This window comes from Ambystoma mexicanum, chromosome 4p, assembly GCF_040938575.1.
Source record: "Ambystoma mexicanum isolate Mex_15411 chromosome 4p, UKY_AmexF1_1, whole genome shotgun sequence".
NCBI classification, from domain to species: domain Eukaryota; kingdom Metazoa; phylum Chordata; class Amphibia; order Caudata; family Ambystomatidae; genus Ambystoma; species Ambystoma mexicanum.
This window is the reverse complement of record NC_090927.1, coordinates 476470278-476487428: the sequence shown is the minus strand read 5'-3', so window position 1 is coordinate 476487428 and position 17151 is coordinate 476470278. Positions and strand designations below refer to the sequence as shown.

General features: G+C 49.2%; 1 protein-coding gene across 4 annotated transcripts in view; it reads right to left on the bottom strand.

Moving 5' to 3' along the window:
• KIDINS220 (kinase D interacting substrate 220) overlaps positions 1 to 17151 on the bottom strand; it is a 1499978-nt gene that overhangs the window by 205895 nt on the left and 1276932 nt on the right. For all 4 annotated transcript variants that reach the window (XM_069606010.1, XM_069606012.1, XM_069606011.1 and 1 more), the window contains exon 25: positions 270 to 499. In XM_069606010.1, the coding sequence (XP_069462111.1) occupies positions 270 to 499 (230 nt within the window). The remainder of the gene's footprint in view (positions 1 to 269; positions 500 to 17151) is intronic.

Here is a 17151-nt window from a genome sequence, read left to right as displayed (position 1 = left end):
TATATATATATATATATATATATTATCCGTGTGGACATAAGTGTATGAGCTTTTGTATGTTAAAGCGTATCTGCATGACCAATAACAAATGATTGCATTGAGGTGGCATAATGCAGACATCTCATTCCCGCATTCTGCAAGTCTGGAGACCCAGCCTGGGTGACACATAATGACATTCACTTTCCCATCAGTCGACTGTTGATATGATATTTAAAGAAGTTGAGGAATACTCTGATTATGATATGAAGTTAATTGTGAAGAGTGCTTACTCGATTATAAAATGGATGCTGAGGTCCAGTCATGCCGCTATAATAGCTGCTGGGAGGCTGTGGTGGGGAGACAACTCCAGCATGGAAAGGACCATTGAAGGAGGCTGAAGGTGAACAAACAGATGATGGCTGACTTAACACAGAAGCTGCCCTCGGAGGTGCCTCTTGCAAAGGCAGAGTTGGATATGGTAGTCCTCCAATATTCATTTGATCTCTTGCAGCACGGACATCTGAAAATACAACCAAAACAATATTATGCATTAAATCATGACTTCAAATCTTAAGGCACTATCACCACCGGAGTGGTCCCCTAGCGCTCATACAAAACATAACAATAAATATCCTTATTATACAGTTCCACTGAGGATCCATCATATCTCAGAAGGTTAAGAGACTACTAGCAGTGCCCAACTTTCAACCCAAGGTCTTCACGTCATAGTCAACTAGCATAGCATCCTTACCAGTGGTCGAGGTGTACGAAAAGAAGTAGTGTAACTATGTTCCCTGCTGGCCTGCACCCACTCCCCACAAACCCTATCACCACGCACCCTCCCACACACAATACAACCCCCCCAAACACTTGCACCTGCTGTTTAAGGAAACACCCAGTGCACTGCACTGAAAGTGCAAGTTTCAAATTCTTCCTACACTTTTATTTTAAAATGAAACTATTCCGGAACGGTTTCTTTTTAAAATAAAAGTATAGGAGCTGTAAAACGTAATTTAAAAACGTAGAGGAGCACCGCTCCCGACCACTGATCCTTAGTCAGGATCTTCAGACTTAAAGGCCTAGAAAGCCATAAAGGGGTCTTGATTATACTGACCTACAATGTTGACGAACTCACATCTTCTTGAAGGCGAACTCTTAAGTATTTATAGCTAATGAACAGTCCTCTGTGCAGTTAAGGATCTTAAGAGAAGGATAAGCCATCGGGAATCTAATCAGCTGGTAATAGTAGTAAAAATTTTGAGCACAGTAGATCTGCAACAAAATATACAATTGAGGCAACCAGCATGACCTGCTGTTTACTAGCCAAACAAGTACAAGAGCCCAAATGGGAGTAAATCCGAGAGGCCCTTGAATACTAGCAGAATACTGCTGAACATCGTAAGGCACTGGCAATCCCTACTGACGAAGTGGGGAGAGATTAACACATTATTTATAAATTGTAGTGTTCCATTTGGTGGCTATGTTAACTACTCCCACAGAGTCCCAATCAGTGATACTTCCCACAGACGCAGTGTGGTCTTGAAAACCTTTCAGACAGGCAATGCCACCTGGCTCCATGCCAGTACCATCACAAAACTACAGCTGTTTGTAAATTTAGAATATTTGCTAAATGTTCTATTAAGATTATAATCTTTTCATAAGTGGGGTAGGAGGGAAGAGAAATGATGAGTCTGTTAGAGGAATTATCATTTGCACCAAAATGAACATTACGTGGTAAGTTATTTGTTCTTCACATCTTTGAAAGACTCCTAAAGTTGCACATAATACATTTGGTGGGAAAAAAGATGAGCATTCCCCCTTCATACTAAGATGTTTGGTTGACCAGACCTTACTACCCGTTTATGCTCACTAGACGGTGATTTCAATTGAAAGTACTTCTTCGAGAAAGTGTGAAGCAAGTACCAAGCTGTTACCTGACACATTTCTACTATCGGCAGACATATTTGGAGTAGCCACTTGGGTTCTGTGTCATAATCCCATATTTTAAAGTCCGAACACAAAAAAGACCAATTTATTTTGGCCGTTTTTGTGTAGGATTTAAAATGCAGTATTATTACACAAAACCTCCCAACTACACCCTCTCCTGCTCATTCTCGTTAAATCGGGGGGGTTTAACCCCTCCCGAACCTCCACTTTCCCAAACCCACCACCCCTTCCCACATCTAGACACGCATTCTTCCCACACATATGCATACAAACATACACGTGCACACACACACACACATACAGTTATACACATATGGCACCAATCCCGCACACTCTACCATGAATTAACAAATTACTTACCCCAAGTAATGTTCTTTTTACTGGATGCATCTCCCACAGAATTCCTCATCTTTGATATACCATATCCTGCTTGCCGTTTAGGAAACTTTGACAGCAGAGGGCAGGTCGAAGTCCCTTGTGGCTTCCATCCCCGCACTCGGACACGACGTAGAAGGTGGTATAAGTAGCACTCACTGCGCCCTTTGCGTCAGTTCTGTTTTTCCTCATGCACAGCACGCTTTGGAACAGCCTCAGCAATTCTTTTCCACCATGTAGTACTTTTTCTTCCATAATGTCTAACCCAAAGACTGGGTTCAAGAAGTGTGTGGACACTAACTCGAAGAGGTCGAACACAGATCCACAAAGGATATGTCTCTGGTGCCTCAGTAAGGAGAGCAAAGTTGAGGAATCCACAGTCCGTTAGAAGAGCAAGTTACTTACCCCTGGTAACGTTCTTTCGATTGGATGTTCCTCCCACATATTCATCTTATAATAATTATTCTTCCAGTTTCAACTGCTTCATAATTATTTTTTCGACAGTGCGCGCTGTGTGCCCTCTCGTAGAGCCAATGTCCCTCGAGGGCCTCCGTTCGACTGTCAAAGTCATCAGTATAAACAGCGCACGCAGTGGCCGTTGGCTTCATTCGGTTTTTCCCTTTCGTTAGAGGAGTTACCAGGCGTACCATGCTCCAAGAAAGTGTAAAGTGTAAAGACAAGTAAATTTTACAGGTAGGCTGGGAGGGGCGATGAGGAATATGTGGGAGGAACATCCAATCGAAAGAACGTTACCAGGGGTAAGTAACTTGTTCTTCGAATGGATTGTGTCGCCCCACGTATTCCTCATTTTATGATAGACTCCCAAAGCAGTAATAATTTGGTGGTGGGAGTAGAAATTATACTTTGTCTCAATTGTTATCATGGACTGAATCAAGGACTGCTTTTCCAAATTGTCCTTCTTGACTGGAAGAAGAATCCAGGGCAGTAATGTTTCAGAAGCGTGTGAACAGACAACCAAGTGCCGCTGCACAAATGTCTGAGTGGAACCCCGCTATGAAGAGCAGCAGAGGTAGCCATGCCCCTTGTGGAATGTGCTCTTAATCCTTCCGGCGGGTCTTTGCCCGCAAACCTGTAACATTCCCCAATTGCCAGGATGATCTTTCTGGATAGGGTCTGTTTTGCCACAGCTAAACCCAATTTAGGGCCTGCATAGCCAATGAATAATTGGTAATTTTGACGAAATTTAGACATTCTTGATATATAAAAACCGAGAGGCCTTTTTGGGTCCAGCTTATGTAATCTTTCCTCCTCCTTCCCAAGAGGAGGAGGTGGATAGAAAGTTGGCAAAATTATATTTTGCGACCAGTCTCGGGAGGATAGCTCAGGGGCTGCGTGCTTGCTTTGGGAGGAAGACGACACGGAGCAACACAGGTTCGATCCCCGGGTCTGCGCTTAGAAACCTCTGGGTATTAAGCGTGTTATAAATAACTTATCATATCATATGTGAAAGTTGGAGACTACCTTGTGTGGGAAAGAAGGTTTCACCCTGAGAACAACCTTGTCCTTATGGAAAACAGTATATGGAGGTTTACAGGAAAGTGCCTGCCTCCAGCTTACCCTGCATGCTGACGTTATTGCTATTAGCAAAACAGTCTTCAAGGTTAACTGCCTTAACGTGCATGAGTGTATTGGCTCAAAAGGAATGCATGTTAGAAATGTTAACACCAGGTTAAGATCCCAAACAGGGACTTTGGATGGAAGTGTTGGAAATATATTAGTAAGACCCTTTAGGAATTGAACAATCGGAGGGATTTTTAAATATGAATCTTTCTCTGAAGAGCGCTTGAAAATAGATAGCACCGCCAGGTAACCTTTAATTGTTCCAATCTGGAGCCCCAGATTAGCCAAATGTAACTAAAAAAGCACCTTAGATGTATCACATAGAAAGGGATCCACATCCTTATCCCTGCACCAACTGCTGAACTTGTTCCAACGGCAGTGTTAGGCAGAAACCTGTGCAGTTCCCTTAGGGAACACTGCAAAAGATTTAAGACTACCGGTGTTAGCAGTAAACCCACTTGGTAGCAGTCTGTACCTCCCAGATTTACCTGGTAGCTGTGGCTGAGCAGTCAGACTTCTCTCAAGAAGAGTTAGGCAGTATGCAAAGTATACACAATAGGCACTCAGATACAATAATACAAGCAAACACTGACCAGAGCTCTGGTATCAAAGTATTTAATTATTTATTTAAAAACACACTGTTTGAAACACTCCAGCACTCTGATTGTGAAATATTCTAAACACAGTTAATATTGTAATATATACACCCCTTTTTCCTTATCAGATAAGTCACTGTAAAACACCACTTATTTTCATACAGAGGTGAGCGCTTAACTAGATGGCACTCCAATAAGTTTGTGAGAAAGGGAGGGAAAAAGACAGACTATGGAAAGGTACACCACTCTAAGATTCAGGAACACTGTTAGCAAGGCAGAAGAGCAAAAGTCACTGGTGAGCCAAAGTCCAAAGGCTGGGCCCACTCTTAGAGAGAGCAGAGCACAAATGCGCCCAAGATCACACAGTTACACTAGGCTTAGAAAGTCTTGCAGAGGGTTCAAAAAGAGTTTACAGAGGCTTAGGAAAGTTTAGCCAGGGTGTCCCAGCCTAACCCAGGTTCGAAAGCCGGGGGCTAAATCTACCCCGTACAGTCGGTAGCAAGGGAAGCCAGGCGGGACACGGTACCTTAAGTGGGAAGGATCCTCCAGCGGTGGCAGTTGTTCCTGGTAGTGGGTGCAAGTTGCGTCGTCGTCCAGGGGAAGAGAAGATCTCGACTTGGAGGAAAGATGAAGGTCGTAGCACTACCAGGGAAGAAACCAGCCGCTGAGTTTTCCGGTTAAAGGTGGTACCTTTGTTCGCGGTCGTGGTAAAACGTGGTATCCCGGTTGCCGGGGTGCTTGGCACAGGCAAGGCGGCCACGAGGTACGTTGGGAAGGCGAAAAGACGGTGAAAGTGGTTATCCCCACCAGCAAAGGAAGAAGACTCTCCGGCGGGAGATCTCCTCTGTCGTTGGGAAAAGTGGTGAGACGGTCCAGCAGGGCTCCACCGGTGGTGGTGTCGTGGCAGGTCGGCTCAGCTTCTCCCTCGTCGGATTCTTAGGTCCTGTGGCGACTTCTGAAGTTCCAGTCCCCAAAGCCGTGCTTTTATGCAGAAAACCCCCATTCACTCAGCCTAGCTGTCACTCAAACATGCTAAGTGGTGAGCCGGCCGGCTCACCACTTGGGCCAATCAGGACGGAGTGCGACGTGAGTTGCCTAGGCAACTCAGTCCAGGGTGCCTAAATCCCCCTCCACCCCTCCTAAGTACCCCAGACAGAGTGGCACCACTTTGGAGGGCTTCTGTGGAGAAACATGCCAAAAAGTGGAACAAAGGGCGCGACTTGGGTTGGAGTCACAGAAGAGAACACAAACGCCATTTTAGAATCAAGTTTTGGCAAAAAATACCAACCGGAGAATTAATATTAATTAAATAAACCGGCGGTATGTTCGAGGCTACCGTAAATAATTAAATAAAGATAGTAGCCTAAAACAATGGGAAATCCCATAGGAAAATATTCGCGGTTGAATATAAAAAGTAGTATCCACTGCCACCAGCCAAAACTCGATCAGGGGGGACGGAGACGTGCCTCCTCGACTAACAGACCCCAGGGTGATTGAATTGCCACAGCCAGTACGTCCACAATATGATGGTTTGTACTGGTTCTGTTCAGAATTTAAGACTAGTAAAGTCAATGGTGACTTTACATGCCCTGGGAGACAGTAGTCAGTCCCAGGGTATGGAGTTTATACTGGGGGGTCACTAAGACACCCCTGTGTCACTGCACTGAGGGTGCTGTGTAACACACATCACAAAAACAAATGAAGCCCTATGGAGTAAAAGACCCCATAGCCCATTAAACACATCTAGATTCAAAGAAACCCACTCAAATCATGCCCAAGAGTGAGGGTAAAAGAGTCTCACTCTTGGCAGGAGAAAAAAATAAACCCCAAAAATCCAGCAAAGCTGCTGGGGGACTCACTAGGTTAGGAAATTCAGCCTAAACAGAGAATTCTCCCTAACAGGCAGTGGTACAAAGATTTTGTTGCTGGCCTTCTGGCTAAAAGCAAGATCATGATTACATCATCCAGGAGGTCCCAATCCTTGTACCTCACCCTCTCATGAACCATTTGTGAAGATTGAGAGTCTTGACCTCTGGATGAGAACCAGACCCTCCTCTCGCAAGAGAAGGTCCTCTCTATGTGGAAGATGCTTTGGAGGGCAGACCGACATGTCCCGAAGGTTCGGGTACCACATCCTCCTGGCCCAATCCGGGGCTATTAGGAGCATAGGTTTGAAAGCATTCCCTAGAGCTCCTCTTGGAGGAAATTCCCTGGAGCAAAACAGTTCGCACTTCTGGTTGACACTGGTCGCGAACAGATAAACATGAGGGGTTCCCCAAAGGGTGAAGATCTTTTGAAGGACTTCCTGAGCCAGTTCCTACTCATGGGAGACCGTGCTCTGCCTGCTCAGAGTGTCTGCTGCTTTGTTCTCCTCTCCAGCTAGGTGAACTGCTGATCGGGAAATTCCTTCTTGAATTGCCCAGAACCAGAGCTGCATTGCTTCTCTGCACAGTGGTAGTGATCCTACGCCTCCTCTATAGTTGAGATAGGGCATACCCACATCATTATCAGGACATTCTTTACCCGTACAGATGGCAGAAAGGCATTCAGCACTAGTCTGATTGCCCTCAGCTCCAATAGGTTGATGTGTAGTTTGGACTCCGATGGAGACCAACGACTGCTGATTGTCAGCTCATTGGCGTCGGCTCCCCACCCCGTGAGTGAGGCGTCTGTCACTACAGTTATCTCTGGCCATGGCTGCCAAAAAGATTCTCCCTTGAGAATGATGTCCTTGCATGCCCACCACAGAAGGTCCTGAGGAACTCTGCTCGGAATGTGCAGGTGGGCTGACATTCTGCCGGAGAATTGGGAACATTGAGTCCTGAGAGCCCATCCCATTCGAGGAATCTCATTCTCAAGCGAGCCTCTGGCACCAGGAAAATGCATTATGCCATGAGACCAAGCAGCCTCAAAAATTCTGGACTCTGGAATTTGGTGACCATCTGCAGAATGTGTAGAGCTCTCAACTTGGGTTGCGAGGCTTTACCGGAGGAAGCATCCAGGACTACTCCAATAAGTTGGAGTCTTTCAGATGGTATCATGTGGGATTTCTTGTAATTGAGGGAGAAGCCCAGTTTGTGGACAGAGTGGCTACATTGAGATGTTCCTGGGCTTTTTAGGGTGAACAGGCTCTGATCAGCCAATCGTCCAGGTAGGGGTAGACGTGACTACCCCCCTATCCTGAGACTCGCTACCACAACCACCATTAACTTGGTGAAAACCCTCAGGCGGAAATCAGCTCAAAATGATAGAACTTGAAAATTATATCACTGATCAGGCTCTGGTTTGGCTTACCTCCTCTCTCTCTGATCGACGCTACCAGGTACAACTTGGGTCCTTCCTCTCCTCTATCTCCCTCTCTACCCGTGGTGTTTCCCAGGGGTCTAAACCTCTCGCCCTGGCTGTTCAACCAATACTTGGCAACTCTTGCCTACTGCATTTCCATCTTTTGCTCTAACTGCCAATGCTACGCTGACGACACCCAACTCATTTTCAGGCTTCCCTCTGCCACCTCCTCTCCCTCCCTCATCTCGGACTGTTTAATCGCCATTCAAAATTGGTGTCATCTCTGTTTAAATGCTAATAAAACTGAGATCCTCCTCATTGGCACACCCTCTTCATCCTTTTCCCCTCACTCTGTGGCCTGCCTCCCTTGGCCCTCCTCCTGCCCCTACCTGCGAAGCAAACAACCTCGGGGTCATCTTTGACTCCACACTATCCTTCTACTCACACATCTCTGAAGTCTCTAAAAAATCTAACTTCTTACTACACCTCCTCAGAGGTACCTTTCCCTTCCTCTACTTGCCTCAGTAGCTCACTGTCTCCCAAGCTCTGATTCTCTCTAGGTTGGACTACTGTAACAGCCTCTTTCTAAATCTACCTGCCTTCACTCTCCGCCCTTTACAACTAATCCAGAACAGGACTGTGAGACTTGTCCGTGGCCTCAAGCCCTGGGATCGTATCTCTCCAGCTCTGAAATCCCTCCATTGGCTCCCAGTGGATGCAAGGATTACATTTAAATCTCTTTGCATTGTTCACAAGGCATTCTGAGGCCTGGGTCCAAAATACCTCAACTATCCCTCAGTAAATACCTCCCCTCTCGAGCCCTTCGCTCCTCTACCTATAGCTCCCTCAGGGTCAGCCATTTTTCAAAGAAACGAGCTGGGGGCAGATCTATACCTTCAGCCGGGGCCTCCCTTTGGAACGGTCTCCCTGCCACCCAGAAACTTGAGGAGAACCATCTACGGTTCCGGAAGCTCCTCAAGACCTTCCTTTTCGCCTCTGCCTTTGCCACTCTCCTCCGCTGTTGATCTGCTTTCTCTCTCGGCACTGCCTCACCTGCCAACTGGGCCTTTCGGACTCAGTTACCTGCCCACCCGGACACCCTCTTGCACTGCCTCCCAGCCATCCCTGCACTGGGGCCTGTATCTGTCCCCATACAGTCTCCCCCCCCCCCGACTCCTCTTCTGCACTTATCAGTTTTTACCCTGACTTGCCCTGCACTTTACCCTTCACTGGCTGCCCTACCAATGCTCTTGATCACCTTTATTTATTCATTTATTTATCCACTAACTAACTATTTATCTTGTTTCTCCTATGCTCTGCACTTTCCATCCCCCCCTTTCCCTTACACTTTCTCCCTTTCCTTTCCCCATGCACTTGCGGGTTCTTAATGTCACTGGGCCTAGTAAGATCGTTTGTTTTTGTTTTCTCCCCTGCTCCCCCTCCCTTTGCCTGGTCGCGCTCTGAAACACCTGTGTATGAGCGCGATATAAATAAAATATCATATCATATCATATCACATCATATCATAATGAGAAACAGCAACTGTAAACCTCAGGTACTTTCTGTGCCTGTGATGGATAGGCACATGCAATTATAAGTTACTCACCGTAGTGACTAACATCATTAGTCCCCTTTGCTCCATACTGCATGGGCGTCCCTCGCGAGGGACGGGAAACGGAATCTTTTTCACCAGAAAAAAACCTTCTTCCCCTTTAAATTTAGAGGCGCGCAGGGGTGTGGCGCTGGGAGCATACACTGCCCTGACTCTGCCCTCCGGCGCCACACCTCAGTCCCCAAAGACGTGTCGACAATAGATTTAACATTGCCTAATGACACCAGTTTAATTAGGGGGGAGGTTGGTGGGACGTATGGAGGAAAAGGGACCAAGGACTAAGTGTATGTTAGTCACTACCGTGAGTAAATTAGAATTACTCTTACGTCCCGTCCCCTTTCCTCCATGCTGCGATTGCAACTGAGTGTAGCCCCAGGGTGGAGAGGAGACCCTCATTAAGCAAACAGGTTTCTAAGAACTGCCTGTCCGAAAGCAGCGTCTGCTCTAGAGCCGGCATCCAAACAGTAGTGCTTGCAGAAAGCCGAAGGGGTGGTTCATGTGGCCGCCCTGCTTATGACTTGCCAGGGGACATGCCGCTGGAAAGCGATGGCCGTTGCCTTGGTTCTGTCTGCATGGGCATGCATGTTGGCCGACAGTGGCTAGTGCTGTCCCTCGTAGGCTTCTTTAATGGCTGAGACCATCCAACGGGCTATGGAGGGCTGATACCCCGGTCTTGATCGTCCGAAGGTGACAAAAAGAGCATCCGACTTGTGGAAGCCCTTGGTACTATCCAGGTAGAATTTCAGGGCACGCCACGGGGTGCGGCCTCTTGAAGGGCGGGTAGAGCCTGGCGAGACCCCTCAGATGTCTCTTGATAATTGGGTTGGAAGAGGAAAAACTCTGCTCCGAGTTTATGTATGCCCCAATGGCAGCCAGAAGACGTGCTGGGCCCGGTGGCAGGCGAATGGGAGGCCTCTCCGAGAGGCTCAGCAGCTCCGAAAACCATGGCCTGGCTGGCCACCATGGAGCTATTAGGATGATACTGAGGAGGGGAGACTCCTTGATCTTGCATGTCACCCTGTGAATCAGGGGAGTGGGCGGAAAGGCGTATGCTGTCATTCCGTTCCATGTGATCTGGAAGGCATCACCCAGGGAGCCCGGTCGCTGACCCTGCAGGAGGCAAACAGTTGGCACTTCTTGTTGCCCCGGGAGGCAAAGAGGTGCACCTGAGGGTGACCCCATTCACAAAAGATCTCCTGGAGCACTAGGTCATTCAACTGCCACTCGTAGTTGTCCGCTCCCAGTCTGCTGAGCCTGTCTGCCTCCAGGTTCGATTCGCCCGGCAGGTGGACCGCCCTGAGGTAGATGATGTTCTCTAGGGCCTACTCCCACATGCTGACTGCCAGCCTGCACAGTGGGGGGGGGTCTGGTACCTCCCTGCTTGCTGACGTAGAACATGCTGGTCGAGTTGTCCGTCTAAATGAGGACGACCTTACCCTCGATAACCAGAAGGAAGGCCCTGAGCGTCAGCCAGATGGCCTTCAATTCCAGCCAATTGATGTGGTACTCCTGCCAAGTCCAGGTGCCATGGAAGCAGAATTTGTCCAAAGTGGCCCCCCCAACCCGAGAGAGAGAGAGAGAGGAGTCTGGTGATGGTGACCTGTGGTGTAGGATGCCAGAAAGGCCTGCCCGTCTGCAGGTTGCAGTCCCTGGACCACCATGTGAGGTCTGGGTGAAGAGACAGAGGAATGTTGATCATCTCTGACTGATGTCCCCCGTTCCTGGATCCAGGATGCTGCAAAGTGCAGCTGTATCCTCCTCATCCTGAGTCTCATGTGGGGGGACAGCCAAGAGGACCGCTGCCATGAGACCCAGTAGGTGTTGGTACCACCAAGCCAAGGTCACTTCTCTGCTGAGTAAGTGCGGCATCGCCCTCTTGATGGCTGTGATCTTGTCCTCTGAGGTAAAAACTTTTTTCGGAGCACGTGTCCCAAACAAGGCCCAAGTAGGTCAGTCTCTGCGTGGGCTGCAGCTGCGACGTCTTGAGGTTGAGTGAAAAGCCCAGCTCGTGCTGTGTGTACATAAGTGCATGGGAAGTATGGTGCACTGCCTCCGGAGATGTAGCCCTGACGAGCCTGTCGTCGAGGTACGGGGAGATGTGGTAGCCATGCACCCTGAGGAGGGCCGCCACAGAGTTAATCAGCTTGGTAAAGACCCTGGGGGCCGAGTTGAGGCTGAAAGGAACCATCTTGTATTGGAAATGGCATCCCATGATCCTGAAATGTAGGAAGGAACGATGAGGCTGCCAGATCGGGACGTGTAGGTACGTGTACTTCAGATCCAGGGAGCATATCCAGTCTCCCTTGCACAATGTCTCCGCTATCAAAGCTGGTGTAACCATCTTGAATTTTTGTAGCGGTAGGGAGAGGTTGAAGGTGGAAAGGTCCAGCACAACTAGCAGGCCCGCCTGGTTCTTCTTCTGAATGGCGAATATCCTGGAGTTAAAGCCCAAGCCTTGCTGGGAAGCTGGGACTTCCTCCACTGCCTGGCTCTCGATGAACGACCGGATCTCTGCCAAAAGAGTTGCTGTCCCAACCTGTGGGAGTGGAGGGGAGAAGGGAGGAGAGGCTGGGATAGGTAGACGGTACCCCGTGGAGACTACAGAGAGGATCCAGGGGTCTGGGAAATTCTGGCACCTGAAGTGTCTCCCCCACTGGAGACATGTGGACTCAGAGGGGTGAGTCATGCCTTCCTTCCCTCTGAGGCTGTTGCGGAGGAGGGGGAGTGGAAAATGCCGCCCCTTTTTGTTGTTTGCACCTATACTGGGATGGCGAATGGTCAGGCGGCCAGGACCTTCGATCTTGGAAGCCGCAGAACCCTCTGTACGTACGCCCTTTGTCCGAGTGCTGCTGTGACACGGCAAGAGGTGTCAATGTGAGCCACGGTGGACTCCATGATGTCCTTCACCACAATCTTGGCATCCAGCAATCCCGCCTTGGATCGTGATTGGCTCTGTGCCAGAAGCTCTGGGAGGAAATCCACAATTTCCTGCCAGAGCCTCTGGTTAACGGCTGCCAGAAGGCATCCACGTTGGCTTGACACAGTTGCAAGAATGCGTTGGAATACAGCTTTTTCATACGCCTCCAAGATCTCCTCCTTGCCTAGCAGTGCCGCAGAGGAGGAGGCTGAGGACGACTGAGGCTTGGACTACAGTGATGCTGCAGTGATCACCGAGGAGTGTGGCTGAGGAAAGGCTGATAGCAAGAGTATATCCCCTCTCCATGTGCCTGTATTTGGTGTCTAGGTATTTATTTACTGGCTGGGCTGAGTGAGGCTTGAGCCAGCCCTTCTTGACCAGGGCAACTACGTCCTTCTGCATCGGGATCCCCGTTCTGGCCACGGGACGTAGCGCAAGGACTTCTGCAAGGACTCCCTCTTCTTGTTGCTCGACCTCAGGTTGAGGAAGGTCGAAGTACTCTGCCAGCCCTGCCAGACGTCCGTGTAAGGCCTTGGCTGAAGATGGCGTGTCGGGGTCCTCCTCCTCATCTGTGTCCACCTGCGGGTCCAGAGGGGGGGTGCTAGGGGCCGCGGGCTGAGGTGCAGGGATCAGAGCCGAAGGTTGCAGCTGGGGCTGGTATGGAACTGCCTGCCCAGTCAGTTGGGGGGCCAGAGTGGACTGCTGAGGCTAAAAAGGGACCAGAGCGGCCTGTACTGGTTCCTGCGGCGCCGGAGCCATTGGAGGGAGCAAGTCCCTGATGTTTTCCCGAAGGATGACCCCCATCTGTGGAGATTTCATGAGCCTGAGGAACTTTTCTAAGAACCTTTCCTTGCAGGCTGGATTGGTGGTAGGGGGTACTGACGGACTAGTGGGCAGCTGCTAGAGCTGTTGCGTGCCCTGCCCATATGGATGCAGCGGGAACCTGCCTTGCGCGAAGGAAGGGTAAGCTGTAGGCCATATACCTCATTGACACCAGACCCACCTTGACACACAGTCCGCCACCTGCCTTCCTTGGAGTGGCATCAGCCGGATGTCTGGATTTTCTGGCGCAGTGGCCATTTAGTCGAGCTGCCTTCCACGTGCCTGCGTCGTGTGGCTCGGCTCACTAGGCCCGCCTCATCCAGGACCGAGTGTGGATCATGAGGCCTACACTGTTCCTGAGGCCGAGGCCTGGTAGGCGTTTCACCCTCAGCGGATCTGCCGATAGAACTGTGTAAAGGCGCCCCCTCGGATATGATGCCGGTACTAGGGCGTAGCCCCTCGGGTGAAGACCCAGTAAAAGAACCTTCAGGTCCCTCAACAGCATCAACGGGAGGATCTACTGATCCCACGGCCTGTCGGCTGGTAGCTGAATCAGCCTCTTTACCTGTGCTGGTACCAGGACCTGTGCTGGTACCAGGACCTGTGCTGGTACCAGGACCTGAGCGGTTCCTCCCGCGAGGGCCAAGTCCTTCGGAAGGAGGCTCCCTTGCGGGGTGCACTGGAAAACAGCAGCCCTACCTTGGGCCTGGATCGATGATAGACGAAGTCCTTTAGGTCCTTTGGAGGCGACCTGTGGAAGAGCTCCTTCCACCTGGCTAGTCTGTTCTTCAGAGACCTTGAGGAAAACGTGTTGCACGCGTTACAAGCTTGCCAGCCGTGGTCTGGGCCAAGGCACCTTAGGCAGAGGGCGTGGGGGTCTTTAGTCGGGAAGAGCCTGTCGCAGGATGGACACCTGCCAAACCCTGTCGAAGTCGGCATGCGCCAGGGAGGAGGCGACGCCTGAGGAACGAGTACCTGAATGATAAAAAGACAAAAAAGACAAAGAGAAGAAGTATCCGCGCGTGGAATTACATGGCCGAAGCCAAACCCTGGAGTGCTGGTGAATTCAGCCCGTTCCCGTTGATGCGGAAAAGGGGACTGAGGTGTGGCGCCGGAGGGAGGAGTCAGGGCAGCACATGCTCCCACGGCTGCACCCCTGCGCACCTCTAAATTTAAAGGGGAAGGTTTTTTTCTGGTGAAAAAGGTTCCGTCTCCCGTCCCTTGCAAGGAACGCCCATGCAGTAAGAGGAAAGGGGACGGAACATAAGAGTAAGTAAGTATCCTGAAGGTCCAATGACACCATCCAGTCTTGGAGCTGGAGAAAGGGTAACCATCTACAACTTGTCCTTTCTGAGGAACGCGTTCAAGCTTCTTAAGTCCAAGATGGGTATCAATCCTCTGTCCTTTTTTGGTATCAGAAACACGGGGAGTACCAACCCTTGTTCCTCTCCGCCACAGGTACCGGTTCTATAGCATCTTTCTCTAGCAGGGTCAACATTTCCTGCACAAGGAGCGGATCTAGAACTTTGAAAGAGTCGCTCCCTGGTGGACGATCCTAAGGCATTTTTTAAAAGGAAAGCAGTAACCTTGGGCTACGGTTCCGAGTGCCCAAGCATCTGAAGTAATGCCGGCCATTCTTCCAGATGCTGAGTTAAGTCTGCCTCCCATCGGGGTCTTGTGACTCAAGGCCTCAGAGTGATTTTGAGGCGGCTGAAGCTAAAACTGCCACTGACTTAGCACCTCTCCCTTGTCCACCACAAGGGAATCTTCTCTGACCTCTGACTGGCCTGTCCTCTTCCTCTTCCAATTGAGGAGTATAATTGATTGAAAGGATTTACCCCTCCAAGATGATGAACCGGAGTAGGAGTGAGGCCGTCTAATGGCGGCACTAAGATTTAGCCGCCGCTTTCGAGGTCTGCAGCTTTACCAAACTTTCATCAGTCTTGCTGCCAAACAGCCTCGAGCCATCAAAGGCCATGTTGAGGAGTCTAGACTGCACATCTGGTGCAAACCTGGACTTACCCAACCACGCAAATCTGCACAACACGGTGCTAGTTGCCATGGATCTGCTGATGCTGTCTGCAGTATCGAGACGCAACTAGAGGCATTCACACATTGCCTCATTACCATCCTCGATAGCCAGGAAGCTGCATCTTTCTTCCCCTTCCGAGATGCGGTCAGCCGCCATAGCTACACAGTCCCACAGGGTAAACATGAATTTTGACAAGGCAAAAGTTGCGTTTGCTGATTTTAAAGCCATACTACCAGCAGTGAATATTTTTCTCGCCCAGCCATCCACTCTCTTATCATCCCTATCAGGAGGAATAGAGGCGTATGCGGATTGTTTGGTCAACGTAGCAGCTTGAACAACCAAACCTTCTGGTGCTGGGTGTTTTGTTAAGTACTCTGGGTCACTTCTGGATGGCCTATATTTTTTGCAAAGTTTTTATTTACTGCAGCCACAGTCTCTGGCGTATCCCAATTTGTTGAGACCTTTTTTTGGAGTGCAATGTGAAAAGGTAAAATTGGATCTCTTTGGGGACCGTGATCCAAAATATCTGTCAGGTCATCCTGTTTGAAAGTAGGTGTAGGCCTGCTCCAACCTAAAAATTCTACCACATTGCCCATTAGCTGCCTATATGAGGAGTCTTTGTAGTCAGTTGGATCTGGCTTATCAAATTCCAGTTCTGGAGAGGTATCTATAACACTGGCTGATTGTAGTTTATCTTACAAGTCTTTTAACATAGAGCCTTCTGAAATTAATTCCTCTGGCACATTAGGGGTGCCATATTGTAACCCAAATGGTGGTGTGTTATCATCTGAAGGCTCATTGTCTTCACAGATTGAGGTTAAAGACTTGAAAAAGTCTCTTTAGTATGGGTTTGAAAACCTTTTCCTGTATTACCATTGGCTTCGACAACTTTGAAGAAATCGTCGAAAACGACTTCGAAGTTGGAGTCGATTTTGTCAGAGTCGACGATGGCGTTAGCAAGGGCATCAGAGTTGTAGACTTTTTATCCTTCTATGTAGGAACCTACATAGAACCTTCCTAACTTGTCGAACCCCTCGACGATTTCTCATTGGTTTGAGATTTTCCCGGATGCAGTTCCGGCTTATGACTCGGATTCAAAGATTTTAATGATTTTGTCTTAGACTTCCCTTCGCCGTCTTGATGCAGATTGACGGGGACATGGGCTTTCTGCTTGTCCTTCGGGGAGTCGGGTTGAATTCTTGAAGATTTTAAGAATTTCTTTACGAAACGCATCCCATTTAGCTGGGGAGTCCGACTTAGATGGACATTTGATTACCTCAGCATCACTAGAGGCCGAAGGTGACCTGTGACACTGTTGTTTCTTGGCCTTCTTTGAAGAATACGAAGAATGGCACAATCGACTTCTCGATCTTTTAGATCTTTTCTGTCAAGGAGAATCCCTCGACTCATTGGATTTTCCTTTTGAGCTCTTCTAAGGAGACTTCGAAGGCAACCTCACCACCGCCAATTTACCTTTACGCTCCCTCAGAGCCTTTTCGGTCATCGCCTGACAGGCGTTACAGTTGGAGGTTCATTGACCGGTACCAAGACACCACAAACATATGCGGTGGTGATCGGTGATCGACATCTTCGATCCACAGTCTTGGCACTTCTTGAAGCCTGTTTTAGGCGTTGATGGAGCCGACAGAGAAGACATTTTCGTTGATCGAAAATAGCTGACGAGTTCAGTGAAGAACCGAAGCATGCCGTAATTCTTCTAAGCGTTCACTCGGAAAAACGGATCTGAAGCCAACGGGCGCTGTGTGCGCTAGTTATACTGATGATGTCGACAGTCTAACAGGGGCCATCGAGGGACATCAACACGACGCGACTGTGCACAGCGCCCGCTGTCGGAAAAAAAATTCAGAAGCAGCTGAAGCTGGAAGGATGATTATAATAAGATGAGGAATATGTCGGTGGACACAATCCATTCGAAGTGCAGCTTCTGGATGTGCACTCTGTGAGAAGAGTAGCGATGCAACATTGCCCTCCCTCTGTGTCCCCT